The 26515-nt window shown below is 27.8% G+C and overlaps 2 protein-coding genes and 1 long non-coding RNA gene across 15 annotated transcripts; 2 read left to right on the top strand and 1 right to left on the bottom strand.

Annotated features, from left to right (window-relative positions):
* The first annotated feature begins 7787 nt into the window (after positions 1–7787).
* LOC118444356 (short-chain dehydrogenase/reductase family 16C member 6-like) lies at positions 7788–14162 on the top strand. 4 transcript variants are annotated; one of them, XR_004838939.2, is made up of 9 exons: positions 7789–8031; positions 10197–10342; positions 10415–10569; positions 10679–10856; positions 10927–11056; positions 11141–11264; positions 11378–11400; positions 13810–13935; positions 14013–14162. XR_004838939.2 is itself a non-coding variant. In XM_085656522.1 (8 exons), exons 2-8 carry the CDS (start codon positions 10202–10204, stop codon positions 13548–13550), a joined length of 840 nt encoding a protein of 279 aa, XP_085512648.1. In that variant the 5' UTR covers positions 7788–8031; positions 10197–10201; the 3' UTR covers positions 13551–13679. The 4 variants fall into 4 exon arrangements, 3 of the variants coding, with proteins under 3 accessions (XP_085512648.1, XP_085512646.1, XP_035728436.1); XM_085656522.1 differs by lacking the exons at positions 13810–13935; positions 14013–14162 and adding an exon at positions 13462–13679 and having other exon boundaries at positions 7788–8031; XM_085656520.1 differs by lacking the exon at positions 11378–11400 and having other exon boundaries at positions 10200–10342; positions 14013–14151.
* On the bottom strand, positions 10927–18115 carry LOC118444358 (uncharacterized). Of its 10 annotated transcripts, none has more exons than XM_085656549.1 (5): positions 18048–18115; positions 17410–17489; positions 16629–16935; positions 16020–16549; positions 14625–14763 (listed from the first exon to the last, which is right to left on the bottom strand). In XM_085656549.1, the coding sequence occupies exons 4-5, from the start codon at positions 16342–16344 to the stop codon at positions 14633–14635; spliced, it is 456 nt and encodes a 151-aa protein (XP_085512675.1). In that variant the 5' UTR covers positions 16345–16549; positions 16629–16935; positions 17410–17489; positions 18048–18115; the 3' UTR covers positions 14625–14632. The 10 variants fall into 10 exon arrangements, with proteins under 10 accessions (XP_085512707.1, XP_085512675.1, XP_085512665.1 ...); XM_085656539.1 differs by lacking the exon at positions 18048–18115 and adding an exon at positions 17945–18018; XM_085656562.1 differs by lacking the exon at positions 18048–18115 and adding an exon at positions 17901–17919.
* Positions 18116–19868: 1753 nt separating this feature from the next.
* LOC118444348 (uncharacterized) lies at positions 19869–21167 on the top strand. Its single transcript, XR_004838934.2, has 3 exons — positions 19869–20080; positions 20293–20479; positions 20570–21167. It is a non-coding gene; the product is annotated as an uncharacterized LOC118444348 (long non-coding RNA).
* The last annotated feature ends 5348 nt before the right edge of the window (positions 21168–26515 follow it).

Below are 26515 nucleotides of genomic sequence, written 5' to 3'. Positions count from 1 at the left end.
ATTATGCTGATTGATCCTTATTAATTCTATATGCTAAGTAATTATTTTTTTCGAAGTCTATATTTGTTAATTAAAGGAGTATATTTGTATAAAAATAAAATCGTTTCAAACTTATAAAATATTTCTAATATACATTATTAAATATCTTATATATTTCCTTGTATTAGTTCACTTAAAATATTTGTACGATGATAATTTATTTAATTAATTTCATATTTCCGTGACGCATACATATATTTTATAGGTTACATGATACTCATAGATGTGTAAGTTCAGTTTTTAGTTACAATTCTTAGTTTTTATTTCGTTAAATATTTATTATATATTAGAAACTCTATTATTTGAACTAATAGGGAGATCTAAAATCATTCTGATAAGGAAATTTTCGGATAATGGAATACAGACTTTTCTTAAATGAATTATTCTATATTTTGAGCTACTCTGTGACGTTAATGTTTTCGCATTCTCCTTATTCTGATATTTTATGCAATATCGCAATATCGTTTCCTAATTTTGTAAGTATTTCTGTTTTCGTTTCAACAGTTAGCACTACACATTTACGTTTCATTACATTACAAATACTACGTAATTGTTTAAACAATTTTGAATTAAATTTTATTTCTCTTGCTATGTTAAGGAAAGACTGTTTATATTGTTATGATTAGAGATAGTATATAAGGCGAATAATAGAATATTCGATTAATAGAACGTTTGGACATTAGGGTATTCAGATAATGTGTGTTTGCATAATAAAGGTTCTACATATTGACTAAATGCAATAAAACCTTTATTTTTTTTAATAATCAAGAAATGTTCAGATATTTCGCCGAAATAAATAATTTTCATTTTTGTAATGTTCTGAATATATATCTAACCTATTAACCAGAGAGATTTCTGATAACTATTTTGATTACAATTGATTATAATTGAAAAGATAAATGACAGAAGAAAATATATTCTAATTCGAAAGAAAGACAAAGAAATAGAAAAGACAATTTTCCTTCAATTAAACGAGCGATCGCGAGTCAACGATAAGACACAACTATCGAGATTATATATACAAAATTTGAAGCGAATCAAATAATATTTGTAGAAGTTATGAAATATTCATTTATTGAAACAAGATCACATAAGTATTTGAACACTTAGAGATCAAGCAATCAAACAATGCTTTTTTAAGAAGACTGTAAACATTTGTAGATTCAGTTGATGTAATGACATCATATAGTGAGTTTCGTGCTTTATTGTGAGTGACATTAATTTATATAGTGACTATGAGTCTAAAAAAATCGGAAACGCAGATATGCGAGAGAAAATTAATATTAAAATTACATAAAAAAGGGAAATTATATAGGCAGGTTGCCAAATTAATGAAGAGATGTATATCTACAATAAATTGTATTATTAAAAAATCATATACTAAAAAAATAATTACAAACAATCACCGTAGAGATCAATCGAAAAAAATAACTAGTAAAAAAATAAAATTCGTATACCCGAAATAAAAAACAAAATTCAAATACTTCGGCTACAAATCTGGCTCAAATGGTTGCTAACAACTTTAAAAAAGATGTTCATCCTGAATGACACAATCCAAACGCGACAGTGATTTTCATGATAGAATTCCAAGAAAGAAACCATTTATTAATCAAGCCAAGCATTTGAAATTTGCAAAAGAATATATAAGTAAAAATAATGCTTTTTGGGAAAGTTATTTTTTTTAATCAAAACAAATTTAATATATTTGGATCAGGTGAACGTCGATATTTTTGGAAAAAACCAAATTCAGAAATGAATGTTCAAAATTTACATCCGATTGTAAAACACGATGGTTCTGGTGTGATGTGGGGGTATAAGACTGCAAACGGTATTGAAAATCTTATTTTTATAGATGGTATTTTAGATAAATATAAATATTTAAATATTCTAAAAAATAATTTAAAAGAAAGTGCTACAAAATTAGGGTTGTTGGAAAATTTTTATTTTCAGCAAGACAATGACTCTAGGTATATGTCAAAATTGTAAAAGAATGGTTATTATATACTCGTAATAAAAAACCTACAAAGTCCTGACATTAACCCCATCGAATATTTGTGGGCGGAGATAGGCAAGAAACTAAAAAATTATGATATAACTTCGAAAGATGTATTAAACAGAGAATTGTAGAAATATGGAATTCTATTTAATCTATAACAAATCCAAAACTAGTGAACGGTATGCAACATCTTCTCAAAGCCATAATTGAAGTCAAAGGAGGTCCAACTAAATATTAAATAAAATAAAGTACGTATAATTAATACCGTTTAAATACTTTCGTGATTCTGTTTCAATACATCATTACAATGAATATTACATAACTTTTACAAATATTATTCGATTCTCTTCAAATTTTGTATATATAATCTCGATAGTTGCGTCTTGTTGTAGTTGCAACATTACTTTCAGAACGTAAGTCTAACATGTATATTATTATTACATAAAGTTTTAATAGCGAACGTTCGAAAACTTTCGTGAGCCACTAACATGTACATACGTTTATATATCTTATAATTAGTGTACAATTACGTGTGAATTGTTTGATTTTTTTGTTACGCTTCTTATGAGATAAATACTTTACTCATATATATTATACATTATTTGTAAGTACACATCATACACGTATGCGTGCTTGCGTGTGCATAAATATGTATGCAACAAAAATGCTATTATTCCTTCTTGTGAAACATAGAATTTGTATTTTACAATTTCTTAAATAACATACAAATGACATTGCTATTGTCGTGACTATGAAAGTAATCGCTTTGACTCTATTTCTTCGTGCTATTTTTAATATTTTAAACATAGATCCAATCGTAGATATTATAATTTATTATCATCGTTAATTCAATTCCAAGACCATTTGGTGGCGATATCACGGATACATCCTGTTTACTTTTATTTCTATGAAATGTGAATTACTTAATTGCTATGAGTTTTTAATCTTATAATAATTCGTTTTTCCTTGGTTATTAAAATATTTATTTAGTTCAAAGTGTGATATATTTACTTTCACATTTTTTTTTTTAAGATATTCAATAAACAGAAATAATTTTCAGTAAATCTTCAAAGAAAAGAAGAAAAAGAATTTCTTTTCTTCTTTCAAAGAAAAGAAATTTAAAAACCCTTTCCTGTCTTTATGATATCAGCGATTTTACGATCTTTTTTGTAAATATTTTTACCCTAAGGATTATGCAGTACATTTGCTTCTGAAAGGAAGTTCATTGAAGTGAAATGTAATATACAAAATCCCAATAATACCTCCCTACATACAATTTTATCTAAGATCAGCATACGAATTTAGATAAGAGTTTAAATAAGTTCGTGACATGACCTGGCCGATGAATTTATGTTACTATTTTCCAAAGACTTAATACTGATATTTTGCTCAGAATTTTTATCAATTGATATTTCTGAAACTGAAATAAATTGTTATCGAAAGTGATATATTATCGAAAATAAATACCAATATTTTTTCTACTGTAGACATGATAATTTAAGATTAAGATATGATTTTTTTTCTCTATAACTAAAAATAATAAACATATATTTAACTTATAAATTTAAATATTTGTTAGTCTTAAGTATTAATATATCATTGGATAAATTATATCATAGTATAACACGCATCACGTAAATACGCATCACGTTTTAATTATATCTTATTGTAAGTGATTATTTTAATGAGTACTTTAAAAATGAAAACAATCTTTCGACACTACCTTGTGTTAATAGCATTGCTAAAGCAACTTTAGCTAGAGAATACAATTCTAGAAAACATTTTCTTTCTTTATTCAAAAATTCTAAAATGTTTCCTTTAAAACACCTTACAGTAGACAGGAAGGAAAGAATCATCTCTGATAACAATGGCAAGGAAGGCAAATTCTTGACGGCTAAATGTTTTCGACCGTTAATAATTATTTAGCCAGCTTTTTCAATCAATTTTTCTTGAATTTTCTTTTAATTTTTCTCAGGTTTGTTAATTCTTTAATAAGTGGATTACTATGATCTGTATTTCTATTTCTATGCCTTACTGATGCTTGATTACGAAGTTCAAATATGTCGTTGATGAAGGGTATCTTAAGATCGTGAAGTGTCTGATTAGAAATATTTCATGAAGAATTTGTCATAATCCGCAGGGTTTTCAATTGGAAAGATCAACTTCAAGTTTAATTCCATAAGTTTATTAACCTGAAAATATTTATCTGAAATTATTGATCGGAGAGATTCGTTTTAATTTTGTATAGTAATTCAGCATGCCACACATTATAAAAAGCTTGTTGGACATCTAGAAGTACAAAGATATACATTTTTTCTCCTTCAGACATTCTAAGAGGAAGTTTATAATTCGATGGCACTGCTGTATAGTATATAGTTTTCTCAAATTGATGATTAGGGATTAATTTTGCAACAGAAGAGCTGACTTTAATTCTTTTGAGCAATAGTTTTTCAAATATTTTCGAAATTATAAGCAATTAGCTTATTGGTCGGTACGAAATGATTTTATTTGAAGTTTATCGAGTTTGAGAATTATAATTATTTGAGCTAATTTCCATTGTATAGAATAACAGTGTAGTCGCGTCATGCTATTGTAGATAGTTGTTAATAATATTAAGGCTTTCTTGGGAAGATGGTTCAAAATTTTTCCTGCTATTGGGTTGACAACTAAGTGATTTCGAATTTTGTCAATAGATAGTCTTAGTACATTTTTTAGTTTTGTCAATGTGTTTAAAGCATCTAATCTATATTGTTTTCTTGTTGTTTGGACTTAAGCCTTTAATTTAGCAAAAAAATTGTATCGATTAGTTATTTAGTTTCATTTTTGTCCCAATTTAAAAATGGAAGAACAAGACGCGCATTTCAAACATATTTTATTGTATTATTTTCGAAAAGGCAAGAATGCATCGCAAGCACACAAGAAGTTATGTGCCGTAAATGGGAATGAAGCCTTGAAAGAAAGGCAGTGTCAAAATTGGTTTCCCAAATTTCGTTTTGATAATTTTTCACTGAAAAATGCACAACGATCTGGCATCCAGTTGAAGTTGATGAGACCCATATCAAGGCCATTATCGATTCAGATCGTTATAGCAGAACACGTGAGATTGCAGAGAAGCTCAAAGTATCACATACATACATTCAAAAAAAATTAAAACAGCTTGACTATGTCAAGAAACTTGATTTATGGATATATCCATCATCAGCTTAAAGAAATTCATTTGATACAACACATTAGCATCTGCGATTCGTTTTTGAAACACAACGAAATAAATTGATTTATTTCTGAAACGACTGATAATTAACCACGAAAAGTCGATAGTTTATAACAACATTAATCGGAAAAGATCGTGAATGATGTCAGTTTGGTAGGATTATAAAGGAATTCTACATTTTGAACTTTTACCAAAAAATCAAACGATTAATTCAAACATGTACATTCAACAACTCGCCAAACTGAGCGATGCAGTTCAAGAAAAACGGCTAGAATTGGCAAATCGTAAGAGTGTTGCTTTATGGCATCATTATGCAAAGGCCCACATATCTTTGGTCATTCGTTAAAAATTTTTGGAACTAGATTGAGATGTGTTGTCACATCCATCATGTAGCCCTGACCTTGCGCCTTCAGATTATCATTTATTTCGTTCCATGCAGAACTCCTTAAATGGTAAAATTTTTAATAACGCTGGTAATGTAAAATCACATTTAATTCAGTTTTCTGCTGGCAAAAATCAGAAGTTTCATGAACATGGAATTATGACACTGCTTGAAAGATGGCAGAAGATCATCGGCAAAAACGGACAATACCTAATTGAATAAAGATATATTTTTAAGCAAAAATGTTGAATTTTCTTTCTTATTTAAAACCCACAATCACTTAGTTACCAACCCAATATTATATTGTAACCAGGTGGTTTATGTAGCTTGATGTTAAAGATTTCTTTTCTTACTTCAGCTGATGAGAAGACCTTCAGTGACAGTGTCATTTGACACAAGCTACTAGGAAAAGGCCTTACTACAATTTCGTTAGCTGTGTTTTAAGATGGAAGTGAAATAAATACTTTTACAAAATATTCTGCAAAAACATTGGCTTTTTCTTGATTAATCTTTGCTCAATTGCCATTATCTTTTCTTATTGAGGAAACTACTACTGTTGATCTTTTGAACTCTCTTTTTCGTGGATTTCCAAATTGTGTGATCATCAGATTAGTTGTAGACCAATAGACTAGTGATATAATACCTAAAGGATTCATTTTGCGATCTTTGTATAGCTTTATGAAGTTTATGGGTTAATTTATTATTTTTGTTTCGGCTTAGATATAACTTTATTAACATAATACCGATAACAAAATAATAACGATTTTAAATCTTTTCTTACAAATATCTTGAAAATTGTAATAAAATAAAAATGATAAAAAAATTAATAGTAAATATAGGTAAAAACATCGTTATTTTCGTATATTTTTTACGTTTACCGGTATTTTATATTTTGGTACAAGTCTCTGCTATTTTTGATCTCTTGAATGGTTTAAAATATCGTATTTGCACGTCATTATATATTTCGTCTAATCCAAAGTCGTTTATTTTCAATTATGACGAATGCATTATTACGTTATACATACGGAAATCCAGTAACATAATATACGATGCATTTCTTTTTAATAATAATTCAATTAATTTCAAAAAACATAATTCACCATTGTTTTGGAAACAATGTTACTCAATTTTAAATTATCAGTTACAATATTACGATCAACGCGTTATTTATTTTTATAATAATGAAATTAAGTTTGAAATATGATTCAGAAGTTATTCATATCGATATCGAAACGAATGAAGTATCATCTCAACTGAAGTATCATCTTAAGTATAAATCTTACTACTAATTTCGGATTGAAATTATCAAGATTCAAATTTGGTCATTATTAAATTTCAAAACCAAAAGAAGAAATTTTTCTTTTTTCTATTGATTTACACAAGCAAAACATTGCTTTCGAGATATAAGTTGGTTTGATCATACACGCATCATATATATATATATATATACATATATATATGTATATACTATACGGTGTATAGCACATGGTAGAAAGGATTATAGCTCAACATCTATAGTAGACGTACCAAAAGTATGTACATCTACGATTATTAATTTATTTGTTAAAAAATAAATGCTTTTCAATATAAAAATTTCCAAATTGAATGAAAAAAAATTTAATTAAAATAAGAAGATGTAAATAAACATTAAATATCCATTATGTGAAATTATTATAAAGTAATAAACAATTTAATTTTGAGGGTATTATTTAACTTTCTTTCTCTTCCATATACACACACCAAGTATCTTCATTAATTACAAATAACCGTAACAAACAAAACGATTTGTTAGTTTTTATTAGATAGACATCATTAGTTAATTGTATTTTCACTACATACGAATATTAATGACACATTTTTATTTTGTACACTAGAATAAGATGGAAGAAATAAGATACAGAAAGGGAAATTCAATCATATGAAGAGAGAACCCCTCATCATGATAAATTAATGTTCGCAACTATACATACTGTTCGTATATCTATTCACTATATCATACGACTGCTATATTTCCATAGTACAGAAAAGAGGAAGAAAGAGAGATAGAGAGAGAGGGGGAGAGAGAGAGGAAGAGAGAGAGAAGGAAAGAAAGAGAGGGAGAGAGAGAGAGAGAGAAAGAGAGAGAGAGAAGAATTCTCGGCAAGAGCATTAAAATACGAGATCGTCGTTTTTGTAGTGATCGAAGAAGCATTATAGCCAGACAGTCAGTCAGTCTGCAATCGCTATCTGAACGCGAATGGTATCAGTTAACAATTCTTCACGACTTCCTATATTGTTTCCTAATTCCTATATTGTTTCCTATATTGTTTCTCTTTTCGCGGCGATTACTGATTGACTACGGTACTTTCAAAGATTCGAAACAGGAAGGCGAATTTAAAATAGGACTTGTTTGTTTGCAGCCGAGTAAGTTTTCAATTTAAAATTTCATTTTTTGTTTATTTTTCTTTTTTTACTTAATGATCTCGTACGACTAGCAAAATTCATTTAAATGAAAAACCAATACACAGGATTGATTGATGAAGTTCCATGGTACTCACTTACACATAAAATGCTTATATAAAAATTATATTATCGTTTTTTCATTTTTTCTCCTTATACTTTTTTTTCCTAAAGATTAAATTGTGTTATCATTTTTTACCAATTCGGGTTATTTTGATTATTTTATTACTTATGTAACGTCCTCGCACTATCATATATCTACAATGATCTGAATTTAGTATGCACATGTTATAATCTCATTTTTTTTAATTCTTTTATTTCTGAATTTAAGCGATCCATGACATTGTTTGTGCTATTAATAAGATGTAAGACAATAGATTATTTACTATCTTAATGTATGGTATATTTGCTATTTTATGTCATATACACGTAATGATTTAATCATTTTTGTCGTCATTGATCCAATGATGCTGTTAGAGTATGCAATTTATATAATAGAGTATGCGTATTTAATATTACTTATTTTCCTCTCTTTTTCGTTAACTTATAATTTTCTATCCATCTTATTACTATCATTGCTATCAATTATATAATAGAAACAAGTAAATACAAATAAGTATGTCATGCCATATGCTATTAATCATGAAGATAAAAGTTGTCTCTAATATGTATTTGTAGGAATATTCAATTAAAAGAACTACTTATACTACAAAAGATAAGATTAATGGTTATTTATTTTTACAGAAAAGAAAAAAAAGAAGCAAAGAAAATCTCTCGTTCGATACGTACGAGAATAAGCTCGTTAATGTTTTTATTGCACATAAACAAAGAAATAAATTTTCATAGAAGGACTGATAATTGTATATAATTATACAAATAAACTAGAACTTATTTATCGCTAACTAAAAATTTGAATAATCAAGAACGAATCAAAACTTTCTATTGTTGATAATAAAAAACGAAATGTTTATGTATTCACGAATTCTCGTTTCTTCTCGTATATGTATGTACATACGAAATAAGTGATTTAACGAAGTATACGTACTTCGGTAATACTGACAATATTTCACAGTGAAATTGGAAGCGAACTTTTGTGTTTTATAATTCTATGTTCCATATTCTTAAGTAAATATACCGTATAGACATAATTAAAATCGGAGTAGAATGGGATTGAAAAACGTTCATCTAACTACTTAATTTAGTCGTAAATCAGAGGAATCGTTTAAACATACTCGAAACAAACAATCCGAAACGAACATAACTTTGATCGATTAAAGATCACTCCTTTCCTTTCTTTCTACTTTTAACGTAAACTCTTCTTACACATTCTTAGCCTTCTCTTTTCTTTTTTTTGAAAATAATTTCCTTGATTGAATAGTTTCTCTAATCTTGCAAATTAATAATTTTATTATAAATAAAATAATAATTTAAAAAATATTTAATTACAAATTGCAATTAATTTAGATTATTTATTAGTTTCATTAATAATAAATTTTTGTATTAATTAATATATTAGAATAATAGATAGTATTATTTATTAATTTCATTAATTTTATTCTCCTCTTTTATTTCATTTATTGGATTGTGAATCAAGAAAAAATCTAACACAAGCTACGAACTAAGTAGCATTTAAGATTCACCAGAATCAATTGCCGGAAACTAGAATCCACCAAAAATCGCGACAACTAAATTCGCCGCAGTTTAAAAATCTAAATAGTGAGTTAAAACAAAAATCTGATGCAAGTTATGAAGAAAGTAGCATCTAAGATTCACTCAGGATCAATTATATAAGCATCAATCAAGGATTACAAAAATAGATTCGCAGAAATCTAAGATTTACCAAAAATTTAAATAATTAATTGTGTAACCTCGATTGTAAATATTCTTGTCGCCAATAGAGAATTGTAATATTTGGTACAATAAACTCCAAGTTTAGTGCCTCAGCATTAAAATTTACCGAAGGGCAAAGCGTTACTACTTGTGCACATATTACAAAGAAAACAATATGCACAAACGCCAGTCGAAGTATATTCTTGGCGTACGCACTACATAACAACACAAACAATGTTTTTTACATTATCAAACTCATATTTCTTGAATAATTATTTTTTTTTGATTGTTATTATAAGGAGATATGGCTCAAGTGTATACAGGTGCATTAGTCGTGGTGGATGTACTCCTGACACTCTTGAAAATTCTTTATTGTATTGGTGAAGCTATATATAAATTGTTCGTACCTACGAAAGAGAAAGACGTCACAGGTGAAATTGTTTTGGTAAGTATCAAAAATTCATCTATCGATTTATATCGAAAATATATTTATATAAAAAATATATTTTTATAACAGATAACTGGGACTGGTCATGGAATTGGAAAGGAACTTGCTCTCAAATATGCCTCTTTGGGAGCTACAGTGGTGTGTTGGGACCTGAATCAAGAAATGAATCAAGAAACAGTAGCAGAAATTAAAAAAATGGGTGGAACATCTGCTTACGCTTACAAGTACGTAGATCGTTTTAAATTAAATAAAATTATTTGAGAAATAATCTTTGTGCATTCTTATCAATATTAAGATTACAAATAATTAAGATCGATTTTCTTTTTTTTGCAGATGCGACGTCACGGATAGAGAAGAAGTATTAAGAGTTGCCGAAAGGGTTAAAGAAGAAGTAGGAAACGTTACAATACTAATTAACAATGCCGGTATAATGCCTTGCCACTCATTTTTGGATTACACACCAGAAGAAATTAGAAAAATATTTGACGTCAATGTCTTGGCTCACTTTTGGGTAAATTCTAAATATTTCGATCGATCTAAAATATCAGTTAAGATTGTACATACATTCAAACGTTTTGCAGGTATTGCAGGCCTTCTTACCAAACATGATCACAAAAAATCATGGTCACATAGTGGCACTTTCTTCAATGGCTGGAATAGTTGGACTGACTAATTTGGTACCGTATTGTGCATCGAAATTTGCAGTTCGAGGTAACGATGAGAGAATCAGATATCTGCAAAAATGATGAATTATTGTAATAATAATTACATTAAATTTTATTTAATATCGTACAGGTTTCATGGAAGCCCTCAGCGAAGAACTTCGAGAATACTCTAAGGGAAAGAACTTGAATATAAACTTTACGACTATTTATCCGTACATGGTGGATACTGGTCTCTGTAAGAAGCCTAAGATAAAGTAAGAAATTTTAATAAATAATAATTAAAAAAAGATTGGTATATAAAAAATATCACATAATATTATAATAATATTATATTATAAAATTTACATTTTATTATATTCACATGCAGATTGGATTGTTGGACTCAGGGTGGTAGGTTATATTATTTTATACGACAGATTTTATTATTTAAAATAGTCGTTAAGGTTATTCATTACCCCAGGTTTTTTAATGGTTTACGCCATCAATGAAAACAAGCGTAATTCTTAATCGATTTTGATGAACAAGGTCTCATTTTAAAGACGAAGATTTAATCTACCGCATATTGGTTTTGAATTTTTAAAAAAGCTTCATTTTTTTTTTAAATAAATCTTATTAAAAAATGTTATTACTTGGGAATAGTTTATGCACAAATAAAAACCTTTTTCAAAAATTCTAAACCAATTCGCGATAGATTAAATCTTCATCTTTAAAATGAGATCTTGTTCATCAAAATTAATAAAGAATTACTTCTGTTCTTTTTGATTGATGGCGTAAATGGTTTTCGACATTTTTCGCAAAGAGAAAGTTTAGTACCATAGCACCGCTCGAAATCTGTGGAAAAAGAGATAAAGCTCGTACCTCCACACTGATTTTCACCTGCACACTTGAATGGTGTATGTTTATGTCCGTGAAGTAGCGATTATTTGCTTGGTTGTTGCGTAAATAGCTGATGCTTAAATTTTTTGAACATTTCCAAACGCAAAGTGATAAGTTTCACAATACTCGCAAGGAGAAGCTACGGTAACTCAATCATTTTAATAAGCTTTGGCCAGATGATTCTATGGTAAGAATAAGAAAATACATATCCAATTGTTTATATTAAAGGATCTGAGTTTCCGAAATATTATTAAATTTTGGAAAAATTTATAATTTCTTTTATATTTTATACACTAAAAAGATAGAGATTTTATAAGCAACGTGAGCACGCACATTGACAATCATCTAGATTCGTAATTTAGAAAATCTTAGGTTCGAGGCTGAATGATTACGGTGGTTTTTTCTATTGTATCGATGTAAACGAAAATAATTAATTAATTTACTTTTTTTTCCTTATTTGATAATTTAGTAAGGTGTTAGTTACTACTATCCAATCTTTTATATTTATTTCTTTCACTGATAACTGACGTGAATTTCGCGGTAATCCATGCTATTGTAGATAGAACACAGCAGCAGTATTATTTTATTCGATGACATGCATATAAAGTATATACATTTATCGATTATTTTTTCAAAATTAATAATTAGAGAACATATATATTATACATAATTTCTAATAAAGATCATAACACGAGTTCGTTTCCATATTATCTACGAGAATTTTCTCAGCGCTATTTTGTTATGGTTTGCTCTGTAAGAGTTCACTTCATATTATTACTATTACTACTATTATTACTATAATAATAAAATGTAGTGTAATAATATAGTAATAAAAGCAATAATCAGAAGAAGAAATAGAAGAATATTTATAGAAATAGAAGAAATAGAAGAATATTTATATTGTATACATTGTGACATATATGATGACGGTAATTTATGATAACAAAAGAAGGAAAAATCATTTTACGTAGCGTTTGACGCACGACATTTTCAATCGTATCCTTGATAATTTCGACACATGATCGCCCATTAATAGATACGTCTAATACAAACGACATATGAAAAAAGTATGAAACGTTTCTTTTGTTTTTGTCCATTTCTCCTTGTTTCTTACTACCTTATGATCGTTATACATTTGTTTCCACACTATTTCTTATTCACGATCAGTCGAAGCTAATTGTCTTTATTATTATAATATAAAATGTATTAAATAATAACTAGATGTATATAAATAATATTTAAGTACATTTTCATTATTATTATTATATTATATTATTATTATTATTATTATTATTATTATTATCAATAGTAGTAATAATAGTAATAGTAGTAGAGTGAACTAGTCCTACAGGAGAAACCATGTAAAAAAAAAACACTGGGAGTTCTACTTTATAAGTAGTGTGAAAATAAACTCATATTTTAATTTGTATTAAAATAATATAATATATTAGTATTTATTAATTTTTTTTTAAGAAATTATTCGACAAATTCTTATTTTTTGTCGCAGATTTATGTATTAATTCTTATGTGTCATTTATATTTATTATTTTCTATGCATTTATCGTTAAACAAAAGCGTACCGACGTCATATGGATCACTGCGAGATGCACGCTACCATTGAAGAAAGATGTACATATGAAAGAATGAAAAGTGTGCGTTCATAGTCTTCTAAACTATATATTTTACTTACACGAAACCAATTATTATATATGCGTGAGAAGAAATAACCACAAGCTTATACAACGATAAGATGCATGGTGGAAACAGTATTCCCCGCTTGTATCTGTATTTCATATTTTGTCTATATCTGTCGGTGAACAAAATACACGTTTTGAACAAAAGGTAGTGAACAGCCTTAACGAATATAATTGTTTTCAAGGTACTTAAGATTTCTTATGTTTTGCCAATTATTCGATTTTGCAGGTTCACGAACATCTTGGCGATGCTTTCACCGAAAAAGACTGTTGATCTAATAGTAAGAGCACAAAGAAAGAATTATTCAAACATATCCATCCCTAGAGCCTTGCTCCCATTAAACACAATGTTTAGGTAAAAAATATCGTATATACCATGTAAAATTGTTTAATTCGAACGATTATTTAAATTATATTTATTTTTTATTACAGAAATTTGCCTGAAAAATCATTAAATCATATAACAGATTTCATTGATAGTGGCATAGAAGTATCGAATTAATGGAATGTTGATAATTATAATGAATTTTTCCTACGATAAAATTATTCATTATGTTAGTAAATTATATATATTATTGTATATCATACATGTTTGTATCAATCGAATAATTTTTAATGTTGTAATCGACATTATGTGAAAAAATTTATGTATTATTAACTGTTAATCTAAAAATTTGACAAATGCGAGAGATTCATTATTATCATGTAAGTTAGAAATAAGTATATAAATTTATGATGTGTTAGGATAAAATAATTTTTACGTTATAATTATCTTAATACATGTATTTTCGTATATATGCACAGTTTGTCATTGAGAAGGAAAATACGCTGTGCTCTATTCTATTTGCCATAACTAATTATTATAAAACTAACAATCATGAAATGTATATTTTGTGTTGAAGGGTTTGTTAATTACAAATAAGTTTACAATCTATTCGTGAATATGCATTACATATATAATGATAGAGATACTTAAAATAAATTAATTATTCTCTATATTTTATATAAAAATGGAAATATCTATTGAACACTACATTTGAGAGACGCAACTTTCAAACTTTATCGATAATTGTAGTTACAAATGCCATCTGAGGTAAAAAAAATTTTTTTTTTGATTCTATAATAAGTACTTGCATGTAAAAGATTATTATGTCAAATATATACATTGGAGGTCGAGAAGAACCTGTGGGCATAACATTATTATTATATATCATATATACTCATATATGAGACATATACTATTATTTGTGGTCAAAAAATACCGGAAATATATCATTTATTGGTTATACGCATACGTGACAATTTTTTCAATAAAAGAAAATAAGCTAACTTTTGTCCTAAAACTGACTAAAACATTGATTAAAGTAATAAGAAACTTATTAATTTAATATATTCTTAAATATTTAAGATAATTTTTGTATTATATTATTAAAATATATTATAGATTTTTTTGTATGAAAATGCCTAAATTATGCATGATTGAAAAATATCAAAAATAGAAATTATTTCATTCTATAGATAGGTGTATAAGAAATGTTTATATTATTTAATAAATTTCTTCTAATGAATAATAGCAATATATAATTAATTTCAGTTTTCCAAAGGATTTAACTATACGTCAAAAGTGGTTCTATATTTGCAGATTAAGCTTAAATGATAATGTATCAAGTATTTGATAATTAGTAATTATTGTAGACTATTAGTAATTATCAATGACTATTATTATAAAATTTATTGTCCTTTTTGTATTCATTTCATGCGTTTTAATTTGGTGCCAAATGAGAATACAGGCTATTTTGTTTGGTAAGATTAAGAAGACCAACAATACTAACACTAGCAATAAGAAAACCAAATGGATCCTCAACAAAAGCTTAATTGGAACATATTACAACATTTGTACAATATCTTTATAAAATATTTCATTCACAAATTACTACACTGGGAAATGCAATAACAGACAAAGTCACTCACAACATAGAGCAAAACAGTAAAATACGTGACACTATAAGGAAAAATTTGTGTCAAAAATCAAAACAAATAAAATTTCAGATTTGACTTAATCAACGGAAAATAAAGAATGTATTATTGATATAGAAATAACGAATGCTATTTGAATGCAATGCACTACTCAGTTTTTAATAAGAAATTGTTGTTTGAATTATACCATACTGTTTTGCTAGAGACAAATCATTCGTCAAATATCAGCATATGCTAGCAATAGTTAAGTGCAGTACCATAAGTTTGAAGATCGCATGTTCCATCCAAGCCCAGTTTTTATTGTTTCATTCAAACTATTATTATTATTATTATAATATGCAATAAAACTTTCTGCATTACACTTTTTTCTAGTTTTGTCTTATTTATACCATTATCATTGCTTATTGCTGGATTGTCTGATTAATCGTCTATTAAAATTAAAAATTAATATATTGTACATACTTTTAGAAATATATTTCTTCTTCTTCTTCTTTCGATGAGGCCTGCTAGGGACCACGTGCCAATTTAAATTCTTCACACTTAACTGTTTTCTTTTCCGTTCCCTCCAATATTCCTTCATCTTTTCACTATGCTGTTTCTTTCTGTCTTCAGACCACTTCGCATCAGATTTCTTCTTCAATCTTCCTTGGAATTCTTCTATGTTTAATACCCTCTTTCTAAAAATCTCTCTGTCTATAGTTTCTTCCTCACTTATATTATTTCTTTCTAGATCTTTCTTTACCTCTTGAATCCAGCTAGTTGTTGCCTTTTTCTCCCAAAGGTACATGAATATCCTTTTTGTTAATCTGGACTCATCCGTTCTGTAAATATGCCCAAAAAATTGCAGTCTTCTTTTCCTTATCGTTTCTGTTATGCCTTCTATGTTCCTGTATATTTCATTATTAGATATTAATTTCCATACTTTTGTTGTTTTCAATGGACCTAAAATTTTCCTTATGATTCTCCTTTCTAGTACTTCTAGTTTATCTAATCTATAATTTAGTACCAAGCATTCAGAAATATATTTATTTTTATTTATTTCTTTTTGGGTAGATAAAACAATAAGCTTACCAGTTTCTTTAAAAAGATTGAAAGTTTCTTTGTTAATATGCAATCATTTATCATAGCATGTTCCATTATTCTTCATATTTTTCTTTATTTGTGATATTATTTTCTATTTAAGTGCTTGCTTTTTTATGAATAGTTACTAAAGATAATTACAGATGAGGTTCAAGAGAAGGTTCAAGATTCTCATCTTCCGTATTCCAAAGAAATATGCTCATCTTCAAGAGAAGGTTCAAGATTCTCATCTTCCGTATTCCAAAGAAATATGCTCATAGAATGGAGACTCATAATCTTCATTTTCTTTAATTTTTATCTATAAATTTAAATGAAATTGTATGACAAAATTACGAAAAATGAGCTAATTTCGTAAAAAATTCATTTTATCCTCAGCAACAGAAAAACTATAACATATTCTTTTGTAAATTCCTTTCGAATCATTTTCATTGAACAGTACCAAATCATTTTTTATAATAATTTCTCTCATAACGTTGATAATTTCTTTACAGATTACTTATTCCATGGCAATGGAATTTATTTCGATAGAAGATATTTTTATTAAAACAACCTTCTGCTTGCAACAAATTGTTACAATATTTGAAGGCATTTGTTAATTTATCTTCATTTTGCGAACATTCATGCTCGTCATTTACTTCTAATTGTTCTTCATGTTCTGCAGAAAGACTCGAAAGAAACCCCATTTTAAAAACCGTTAGCACAGATCTTTCATTTAAGTAACAACAAAGTTAGTTTACATTTACATCATTTACGTTGCAAGCATGGTCTATACCTTATGATACGTTGTAGCGTCTCTAACTTAACCTTTAGGATCTTCACACACACTTTCTGACAGTACAGTAACTGTAAGGCCTTTCCATTGATGTAAAACATAAGAAAATCCATTAATTGTAGCCAATTATTCATCTCTATATTTTTTAATGTTAGATGTAAGATGAACGATGAAAAAATTCGTAAGGATAAAATGTTTACGTCTTACTTCCATATGTACGTATTTAAAGTCGATCCTTGAAATTTTATAAATGCGACTCAAGAGCATTGTGTTTTAAATTTTAATAAATGGGTGATTATTAAAGTTGATCATAAATGCTAAACAATACAGCATACATATAGAAATTATAAATGACATTCATTCCTTTGATGATTTTGTAATAAAAATATATAAATATACATGACTAGTTTACATTGTAAATTTGGAAATATTAAAATATATGATATTGTAAATATATTATCATTGTATACTTATACTAAACAAATTAATACAAAAATAAAGATGCAGTAAACAGCACTCAATACATAAGAATTACATTTTCGCGTAATTTTTTCAATGATGATTGTGATTGGTCGAATTATGGCTTGTGGTAGGCGTATGCGATGTCGCTTATATACTACGCTTATAACTTTACGTACTTTTATTTATACATTTTACGTCAATGTATATATGAAGGACTTAACTTGCTAAGCTCTTAAAGCCATCGCAAACAAAATTTTATAAGGAATTAGGTCGTAAACTTAAAATGTAAAACATATAGTTCATGACAAACAATTGATCTAAAATGTAAAATTCAACGAATAACAAAAGCGGGAAAATATTTTTTTTAATTTATAAAGGTTTAATCTAAAAATATTAATGTAATTTGCTATTTCACCAAACAATAAATACGCTTCTCTTTTATAATTTACCAACAATTTTGTATTGAATTGTCGATTTTGCATAGATATAAAATCTATTTAGATATACGAATATTAGGATTATTTATATTTAACAAAAGAAAGTAATCTCATATTGAAAGTATCTAAATCGTTAAATAAACGTTTAATTAGATATTATATTTATATTTCTCTTCTTACTTAAGCTTTATTTTCAAAATTATTAAACATATAATATTGATTATGATCATTCATTCTATAAGACATTATGCATTAAGTACATAATTTCATTAATTTATGATTAAAGCGCGTACTCTGTGATAACTTATGATTGTTTATCCAGAAGACGTATATCATAAAAATTTCGTCCTTACGGAATTTGTTGATATTACGTTTTAAGTTTTATGGACAAAAGTAAAAGGATTACAATTGGTCGATTTTCTACATTTATGTCTTACATCCTTATGGAATTTTGTATATATGATCTTAAACGAACCTGATACTTGGTGAATTAAAATCAATGACTTAAGTCTTTTTGTTCATGGTAGATTGAAACTAATATGGAAAAATAAAGAAAATAAAAAAAAAATATATATATATATATATTATTTTCTTTCTTTTATAAATATATATATTTTTTTCTTTTATATATGTAGAACAAGTTAGAATCAAAAAAAGAAATATACATTGATTAACTAGTCGAAGATCGAAATTAAACATAGAAAACAAACTACTATAGTCATAATTAAACTTATTTGGACTTATGGCATTTAATTATAGAGTATAGCAGTAAAAAGTCATTACTTTTAACAATAGCTAATGTACAGTAGTAGAAGAAATGAAGAGATATGCAAACATTTACATGTTTCTCACTACAAATGGGGAAATAACAATATATATAATATTCCAGACATGCTCATGCGTATCGTACATATATATATAATATGATTTTATGAAAGATATAAATCTTATAATATATATAATATTATAATATATAAATTTCTTATTAAGATATAAATCTTCATAAGAATATCAAGCCATCCAAATTCACAGACAAATAGTTTGTTCATTAAAAATATTGTTAGAAGATTAAAAAGAAAGCATCTGCAATACAATTAGAAATATAAACATATTCTACAGAGCATCTCCTTTGAAGTAGCTATTCCAATGGGAATAGGAACCACATGCTATCCTATATCAAAACAGAACAATTTATTGATTATCTCATCCGGACAAACTGCAAGAAATATGAGATTATAAAAGAAAGAAAATAGACGACATTTATTTGTCGCAACGTGTTGCTTATTTTCAGTAATTTTTAATATTCGTATAAAAGATAAACAAAAATTGACCAATAAACGTTAATTATATATAAAAAATTGATATTGAGCATTTTCATCGCTGGAGATGATTGCGAACAACCGGTCATGTTTAACATATCCTGAAGATTAAAGAAAATGATTGGATGGGATTGGATATTTTATGTAGCTTGTTTCTTTTATTGCAACATTTGTAGGAAAGAAGGTATTTTACGAAATTGTTGTTTTAAGGTGGTAACACTTATAGCTGATAAATCTTGATTATTTTATTCTATGGTTTTCCGTCAATTCTGCAGCACGGAATCTTTTTTTTTGAAGGTGCGTTTTCCGGTTTTTTCTATCACGCTACGAACTATTCAATATTAAAGTTACAATGTGATACTTAATAATATCAAAGATGGCTTTATGAGCATATTTTACCTGGTTATAACAAATTATGCTACATTTAATGAAAATTAATTTCTTCTGAGAAATGTAAGTTAATCGTTTTTTAGACATTCAAATTTATATTTCTTCCAGTTCAGTAGTTCAACAAATCTTTCTTTAATTATAAACTATCTTTTTAAGATTTTAGTTTTTTAGAAACTTTTTTAAGATTTTAGATTCTTAGAAACAGATTTGTATAACAACATATATGTAAGAATAATCATAATTTTTAATATTTCTTATAAATATATTTGATTAAGGTATAAGTACATCAATATGATTTTATGGATTTCTGCTTGTATTACTTGATGTAACTAACAATGGACTTGGTTTTGACTACAGTAATAATTCATTTCTATAGTCAATATATTAATAATGCAAGTATCATGGAAATGTCAAACGTTCACAAGGGATATTTATATTTCTGGAGCACCGTGGAACACAGTGGTAATAAAGAACATAATATAATTTATAGTTCCTCTCTCTGGTAAAATAAAATTATGTAAGTAAGAAAGTAATAGATCTTTTTATCTACAGGGTCTGGAGAATATACCTGATGAATAAAAAGTACAAAACCTATAAGCAAACGCTTATTGAGATTTTAGGATTTTAGACTCAATATATAAAGTAAGATACAACAATATCACTAATACTATTTAAATGTATTCACAACTGATTACTTATCATCATTTTATACAGTTGCAATATGTACCAATGTACTTTTGAAATGTTACATGTATCACTGATACAAAATATCTTCGAATATTTTGTATCTTTTAGCCGACGTATGAAGTGTACCCGGTATTATTTCCAGAATTCAAATCACCTTATATCAACATGCAATATTCATTATATATTGTATACATATTCATATATTTATGATTATCAGTATGATAGCATGCATTATCATCTGCTTAACTTTTTCTTCATATATATTACCAACATTAAATTATACAAAATATAATCTTTGGAACGTATTTATCAAATTTACAAAATGACAAAATGATTGAATTCATACTATATTAATTCCACATTATGAGTCTTGCTCATCTATAAATAACACATATTTTAATCTTTAGAATGTCATCGTTAATAAATAATATTGGTAGACTGTATGAAAATATATAGTAATTTAAATACTCATGTGCAATTTTTTTACTACGTTAGTTACTTTTGTAATATTAATATATTAATAATCTTTACAATATGAAATAATGCTTTTCACTTAAACCCAATATACACACACACACACGAATAAAATAATAAATGTAATTCTTTTATTCCTGAAAAAGGGATGTTTTTAAAAAAAATCATTAGTACTTGTCATTTTTTCGTATATTTTTATTTGAAGCAAGATTGGGTCAAATATTGCTTTCAAGTTTTTTATTCTCGCAGGTTAAAGTATATACGATGTTATTTGTGAGATTTAATCGAGTAAGCAGTTCATGATAGTAACCAGATATCGTAACGATAGAAATTTGTCAGCAGCACACGTGTAAGACTATTTTTGAAATTGACGTCATTTGTTGCTATTAAACGAAAAAAGAATGAGCAAAGAAGGAGCATGTGCTTGCATTTGATCATTTTTCGAGTACTTAGAAATTTCTTTTTAAATCTCGTATGTATCGCGTACAGAATCAAATATAGAATTATCAAATGGATCATATCTATAATAGTTTAATAATGTTTTGAAAACAGACGTAATAACATTTTTTAAATAATGTATTATGATACTAATACGAATTAGTTATAGCTAATATATGTGAAAACCATATATTATTCGCTTATCAAAAGAAACGTTTCCAATGATTCCTTCTGTTATTCATTTGTCTTCGAACAGATCTACGTATTTACGTGCGTTTCGACATTTTTCAAATGGTTCATAGTCAATGTACCGAGTAGGACTAACTGTTTTTATCTGTAAGTATCGTAAATTTATATTGATAGTTTGATATGATACTACAAGAATAGAAAAAGAAACGAATGGAAGAACGTGAGATTTTTGGATAGATATTTATCCATGTTTATGACTGCGAATAGGTTATTTAAAATGCTTATCGATTTAATAGACACGTGTAATTTGAAAAATTTATAATTTCTTGATATTTGTTAATTTATTTCTTGTTATTTTTATTCGATTTTTATACGTGTAGATGGGTTATCAAAGGACTCTACAAATCGCATACGTTAAATTAAAGTTATTAGATTCAACACTTTCATATACGACGAGTTTACACAAGTCTCAAGTTAATATACTATCTGGAATAGAACCTCAACTTGATATAGAAGTTGAAGTTAATTCTACCGTTGGGAATCGGTTCAAACTGAGTTTCCGGCCATCATTTTCTACTGCGCCATCGCAACCCGACATCGCTAGTCTCAAATTTACCCGAATACGTGCCGTATGTGTGCTGCGTATGTGTGTGTTTTTGTCTTATCAAGTTGCACCTATCTTTCCTATTCATCACAATCCTGAAAGGATTTATTCGTTGCTTTTGATACGTAAGTAATAACGAAACTAACATAACGAAATTAATTATTGCACTTGTATATTATAGAAAATAATTTGTAGTTTCTTGGATTATTTTTTTTCTTTTCCTATATGTAATTTTTGCCTGTTTGTGTTTTCTCTGTAATATACTTAATTATGTGTATTTCGTTACATTGTTCGCCGCAGAACGTTTCTTTCCTTCTCATTCATTTCTTATTAAATGAAGTATGTACAATCAATATATATGAACGTATAAAAAGTTTTTCTTTGTTTTGATAAAATGATCATCGATGAATTTATGACTTGAAAATCTATTTTTGATTATTTTCTATTTTAACATTTTCCTTTCTTACAAATTAATTTTGTTTGCTGTTTGCACATATCTACTAATATCTCGAAAGATATTTTGAGAAAGATAGTTTTTTTTGATAAAAGAGAGAGATAGAGAAATATATAGAGGAATTTTAAAGGGTTACTTCGAATATAAAATGATCGAGGTAAAAATTTTCTTTTGCGTATGCAACGTCTTTTATTTTCTATGTCTTATATTTTTGATCCTTTTGAAGAATTCTCGGTGAGGAATTTAGGTGTGTTCATGCAAATATGGATGGAACATCTCGCGGATGTATATTAAATGCATACACATACATATATATTTCCGAGTGTTTTTACATACACGATTGAATACAATCTTCGTGTACACACACGTATATCCATATATGTAGCAGATATTTTTGTATCCAAGTTCAATTAACTGCATGTAAATCTTTACAGAATTTAAAAATAAAAACTAGATAAAACATTCGCGTCGAGAACACGAGTATCTACTATGTGTTATGTGACTATGTTTAAAAGAAAACGAGATATAAATACGTTCGATATATGTATATCGGAATATAGTGAAAAAATATTATATAATGAACAGTAATTTTGTAACTTTTTACACAATTACATTAGTAAACCGTATATGCATTCAGGTCGATACACGTAAGTACATATGTGTATATGTACTTATATTATTTGTACTTACAATATATATTATACATAAGTACATATATGTATGTATATGTATTAATTAGTTTTTTGAGTAGAATTTTTAAAATTGTATAAGTTTTCAAGACTTTCTTCTCTTCCTCCTCCTTTTCGTACCTCTGCCTTGCTTTTGTTTCTTTAAATTTTTTTCATCGGGCATGTACATCGAGCAGGATGTATCGCAGTTGCCCGATAAAAATTCAAATACAACGCAGGTACGGTGGACCAACGCTTAAAGAAAAAGTTCCAGGTGCCCTTGTCGAGGGAATCTTTTGTTTTCGCGCCATTATGATTCTCAACCCTCGGAAGTCTCCAAACAGAGATGCAGATAGCTTACAATGGTGCGAGGAACGGGGCGAATGGCAGGCCTTTGAACTACGAGTATGAAAAGAGCACTGTGGACTATATTTTCTTATTTTCTTTTTTTTCTCTTCTTACACTTTTTTCCAACTGAAAACATTCGACGCCGGTAAAACGTTAATAATAATAGGGGATATATAATTTTGGTAAACCTAGGATAACGAAAGGATTGTTCTTCGACAAATAGTTTTACGAGTAATTCGATTTCAATTTTTCATCTGCACATATGTACTCACATACATGCACAAGGGGGGAGGGGGTAAAAACACATACATATGCATATGCACACGTTTATATGTGGTATACTGTATACTTTTTTATTTCTCTTCTTTTCATTTCGGACGGATAAATTTGACGTTTGCTTCAAGACCGTTGCGAGTGTGGAAATTGAATTGATTCGATATTTTATAATGCTATAACATTAAACACGAAGCCGATCCAATTTTTTTTTTCTTTGTGTAAATGCATCATCGGGTTTCACATATTTGTTAAAACTGTTCTCTTAAATGTCGTCCTTAGTATCGGTCGATTTGCGGGATTTCTGCAATATATGCGGAATTTAACGCGATAGGGATGTCATTAAATAATAATTAAGGCAGTATGGCGCAGTGAGAATATTTAACCCATTAGGGTAAGAGAGATCCTTTTTTCCGTCGCTTTAATGTATGATCTTTTAGGAAGAGAGAACTATCGATTCATACGTTTGGCCCTCTGCACGTTGTATCTGAGGTCTTTTCTCATCTCCTTCCTGCGAATCCACAATGTTCTTTATTTTGAAAAATGTGTATCGACCGTGACTGTCATATATATTTCTAACATATTTTTTAATTATTATTTTATCAATTTTATGTGTCTGTTTCTTATATTATATTTCTTATTATTCTATATAAATGATTGATATGATAAAATCAATGCGGAAATATTAAAATTTTTAATTAAAATTTATCATGAATCATTATAATTGTGATATTCAATATATGTTTTTAATTTGTAAATCGCGAATTAATTTCGTTTTTCTTTGCAAATATAAATTTAACATTTTTCAAAACGAATGATAAGATGAAACATTGAGTATGTTTGACAGTCATTATTTTGGAAAATAGTAGAGTTCTCGACAAATCAGAGGACAAATGAGATAACTTTAGATGTCGCTCGAAATTCGGAAGATCATTTCAAGTTTCGTTGAGCACCACTGAAAGGAATCTAAACATGAAAAAGAGCGTTATGCGCTGCCCTTGTCTCTCCTTCTTCGTCTCTCTATCTCTCTAGCTGACTCTATCTTTCATTCTTTTCCCCTTTACCTCAAACAGCCTCTTCTGTATAGTTGTAATCAGTGCAGCTGACTACGGATGACGGCCAGGTCAGTGAATTCGAATTCGGTGTATTTTTAATCCCCCTGTATTTTTGCTTTACAATACATTCTGATTTGGCGTTAAACGGCCTCAAAAACAATTCTGGCGATCGACTTAATTTCGTGAAAGGTTTATTCTGTTTATCCTTTCAATTCCAAATCCAGTATTAAGAGTATTTGAACTTTCAATGGAATTTATTAACAATACCTAAATATAACGATGAAATTAATTCATGTATAAGTAGTTTTATAAATATATTTGATTGTTTTCCAATAAAATAGGGTAATAAACTATAAATAAAACTGAACAATGAAAAAAAATGATCGAAAAATTGAACACTTAAACGAACGGGACGGTAATTTTGCAGTAAATTCGAAGCGATCGATCCGCGAATTTGAAGCAGAAATCCAAATCCATCTTCTACAGACAATTAAGTCTGCCGCTTTACTATATGTATACCTGTATTTTCGGCTTTATCTATGCCCTAGTTTCCGCAAGGCATTTAACGTGCTCAACAATGGTACTCGCGCGGTGATGCTTTTAAAGCACGATTTTTTTTTCTTTTTTCTTTTTTTTCGAAATATCTGCCGTTTGAGAAATGTTGCCTTTTTCGACAAAACTCATTCTCGTGTAAAGCTTTAACACAACACGCCTGCACACAATTCGGATGCAAGAAAGCTGCATCGTTTTCTCTATAAACTTTATAAAACGGTTAGGATCAAGTAATCTTCCTTAATAAGAAAGATATTAATTTATTTATAACTGACCGTTATATATGATTTATTTAATGCATGATTGCACATATGTTATTAGTTATATGTTACTGTATATCATATATGTATACCATATACATTAGAAGTCTCAACATTTGTGGATTACCAACAAATATTAATAAATTAATCAAAGTTACAATATCCAATTCACATTAAATCAGCTGTGAGCATAACGTGGAGCAGAAATACCTGGCTATTTAGAACGATTACTCAATTTGAAAATATCATGGAATTTCTCATATGATCATTCGGTAATCATTTTTATTTACTTTAAAAATTCGAAATTTCTCTCAAAAAAAAAAAACAAATCGTAGAGTAAAAAATTTTCTTCTAGATCATGCTACTCTTTAACATGAAACGTCTTTCTATTGGTTTAATAAGAAAGAATTTCTTTTTAAATCTTCCCACATGCATGTAACAGGAAATCATTCGAACTGATGTTTCAAATGATTCCGAGTTATCTCGAGTGTTCCCA

The sequence above is a fragment of the Vespa mandarinia genome, chromosome 1, assembly GCF_050613455.1.
Source record: "Vespa mandarinia isolate Hongniang chromosome 1, ASM5061345v1, whole genome shotgun sequence".
In the NCBI taxonomy this organism is placed as follows: domain Eukaryota; kingdom Metazoa; phylum Arthropoda; class Insecta; order Hymenoptera; family Vespidae; genus Vespa; species Vespa mandarinia.
Note: the sequence above shows the minus strand (reverse complement) of the source record. Positions and strands in the feature narration are given on the sequence as shown.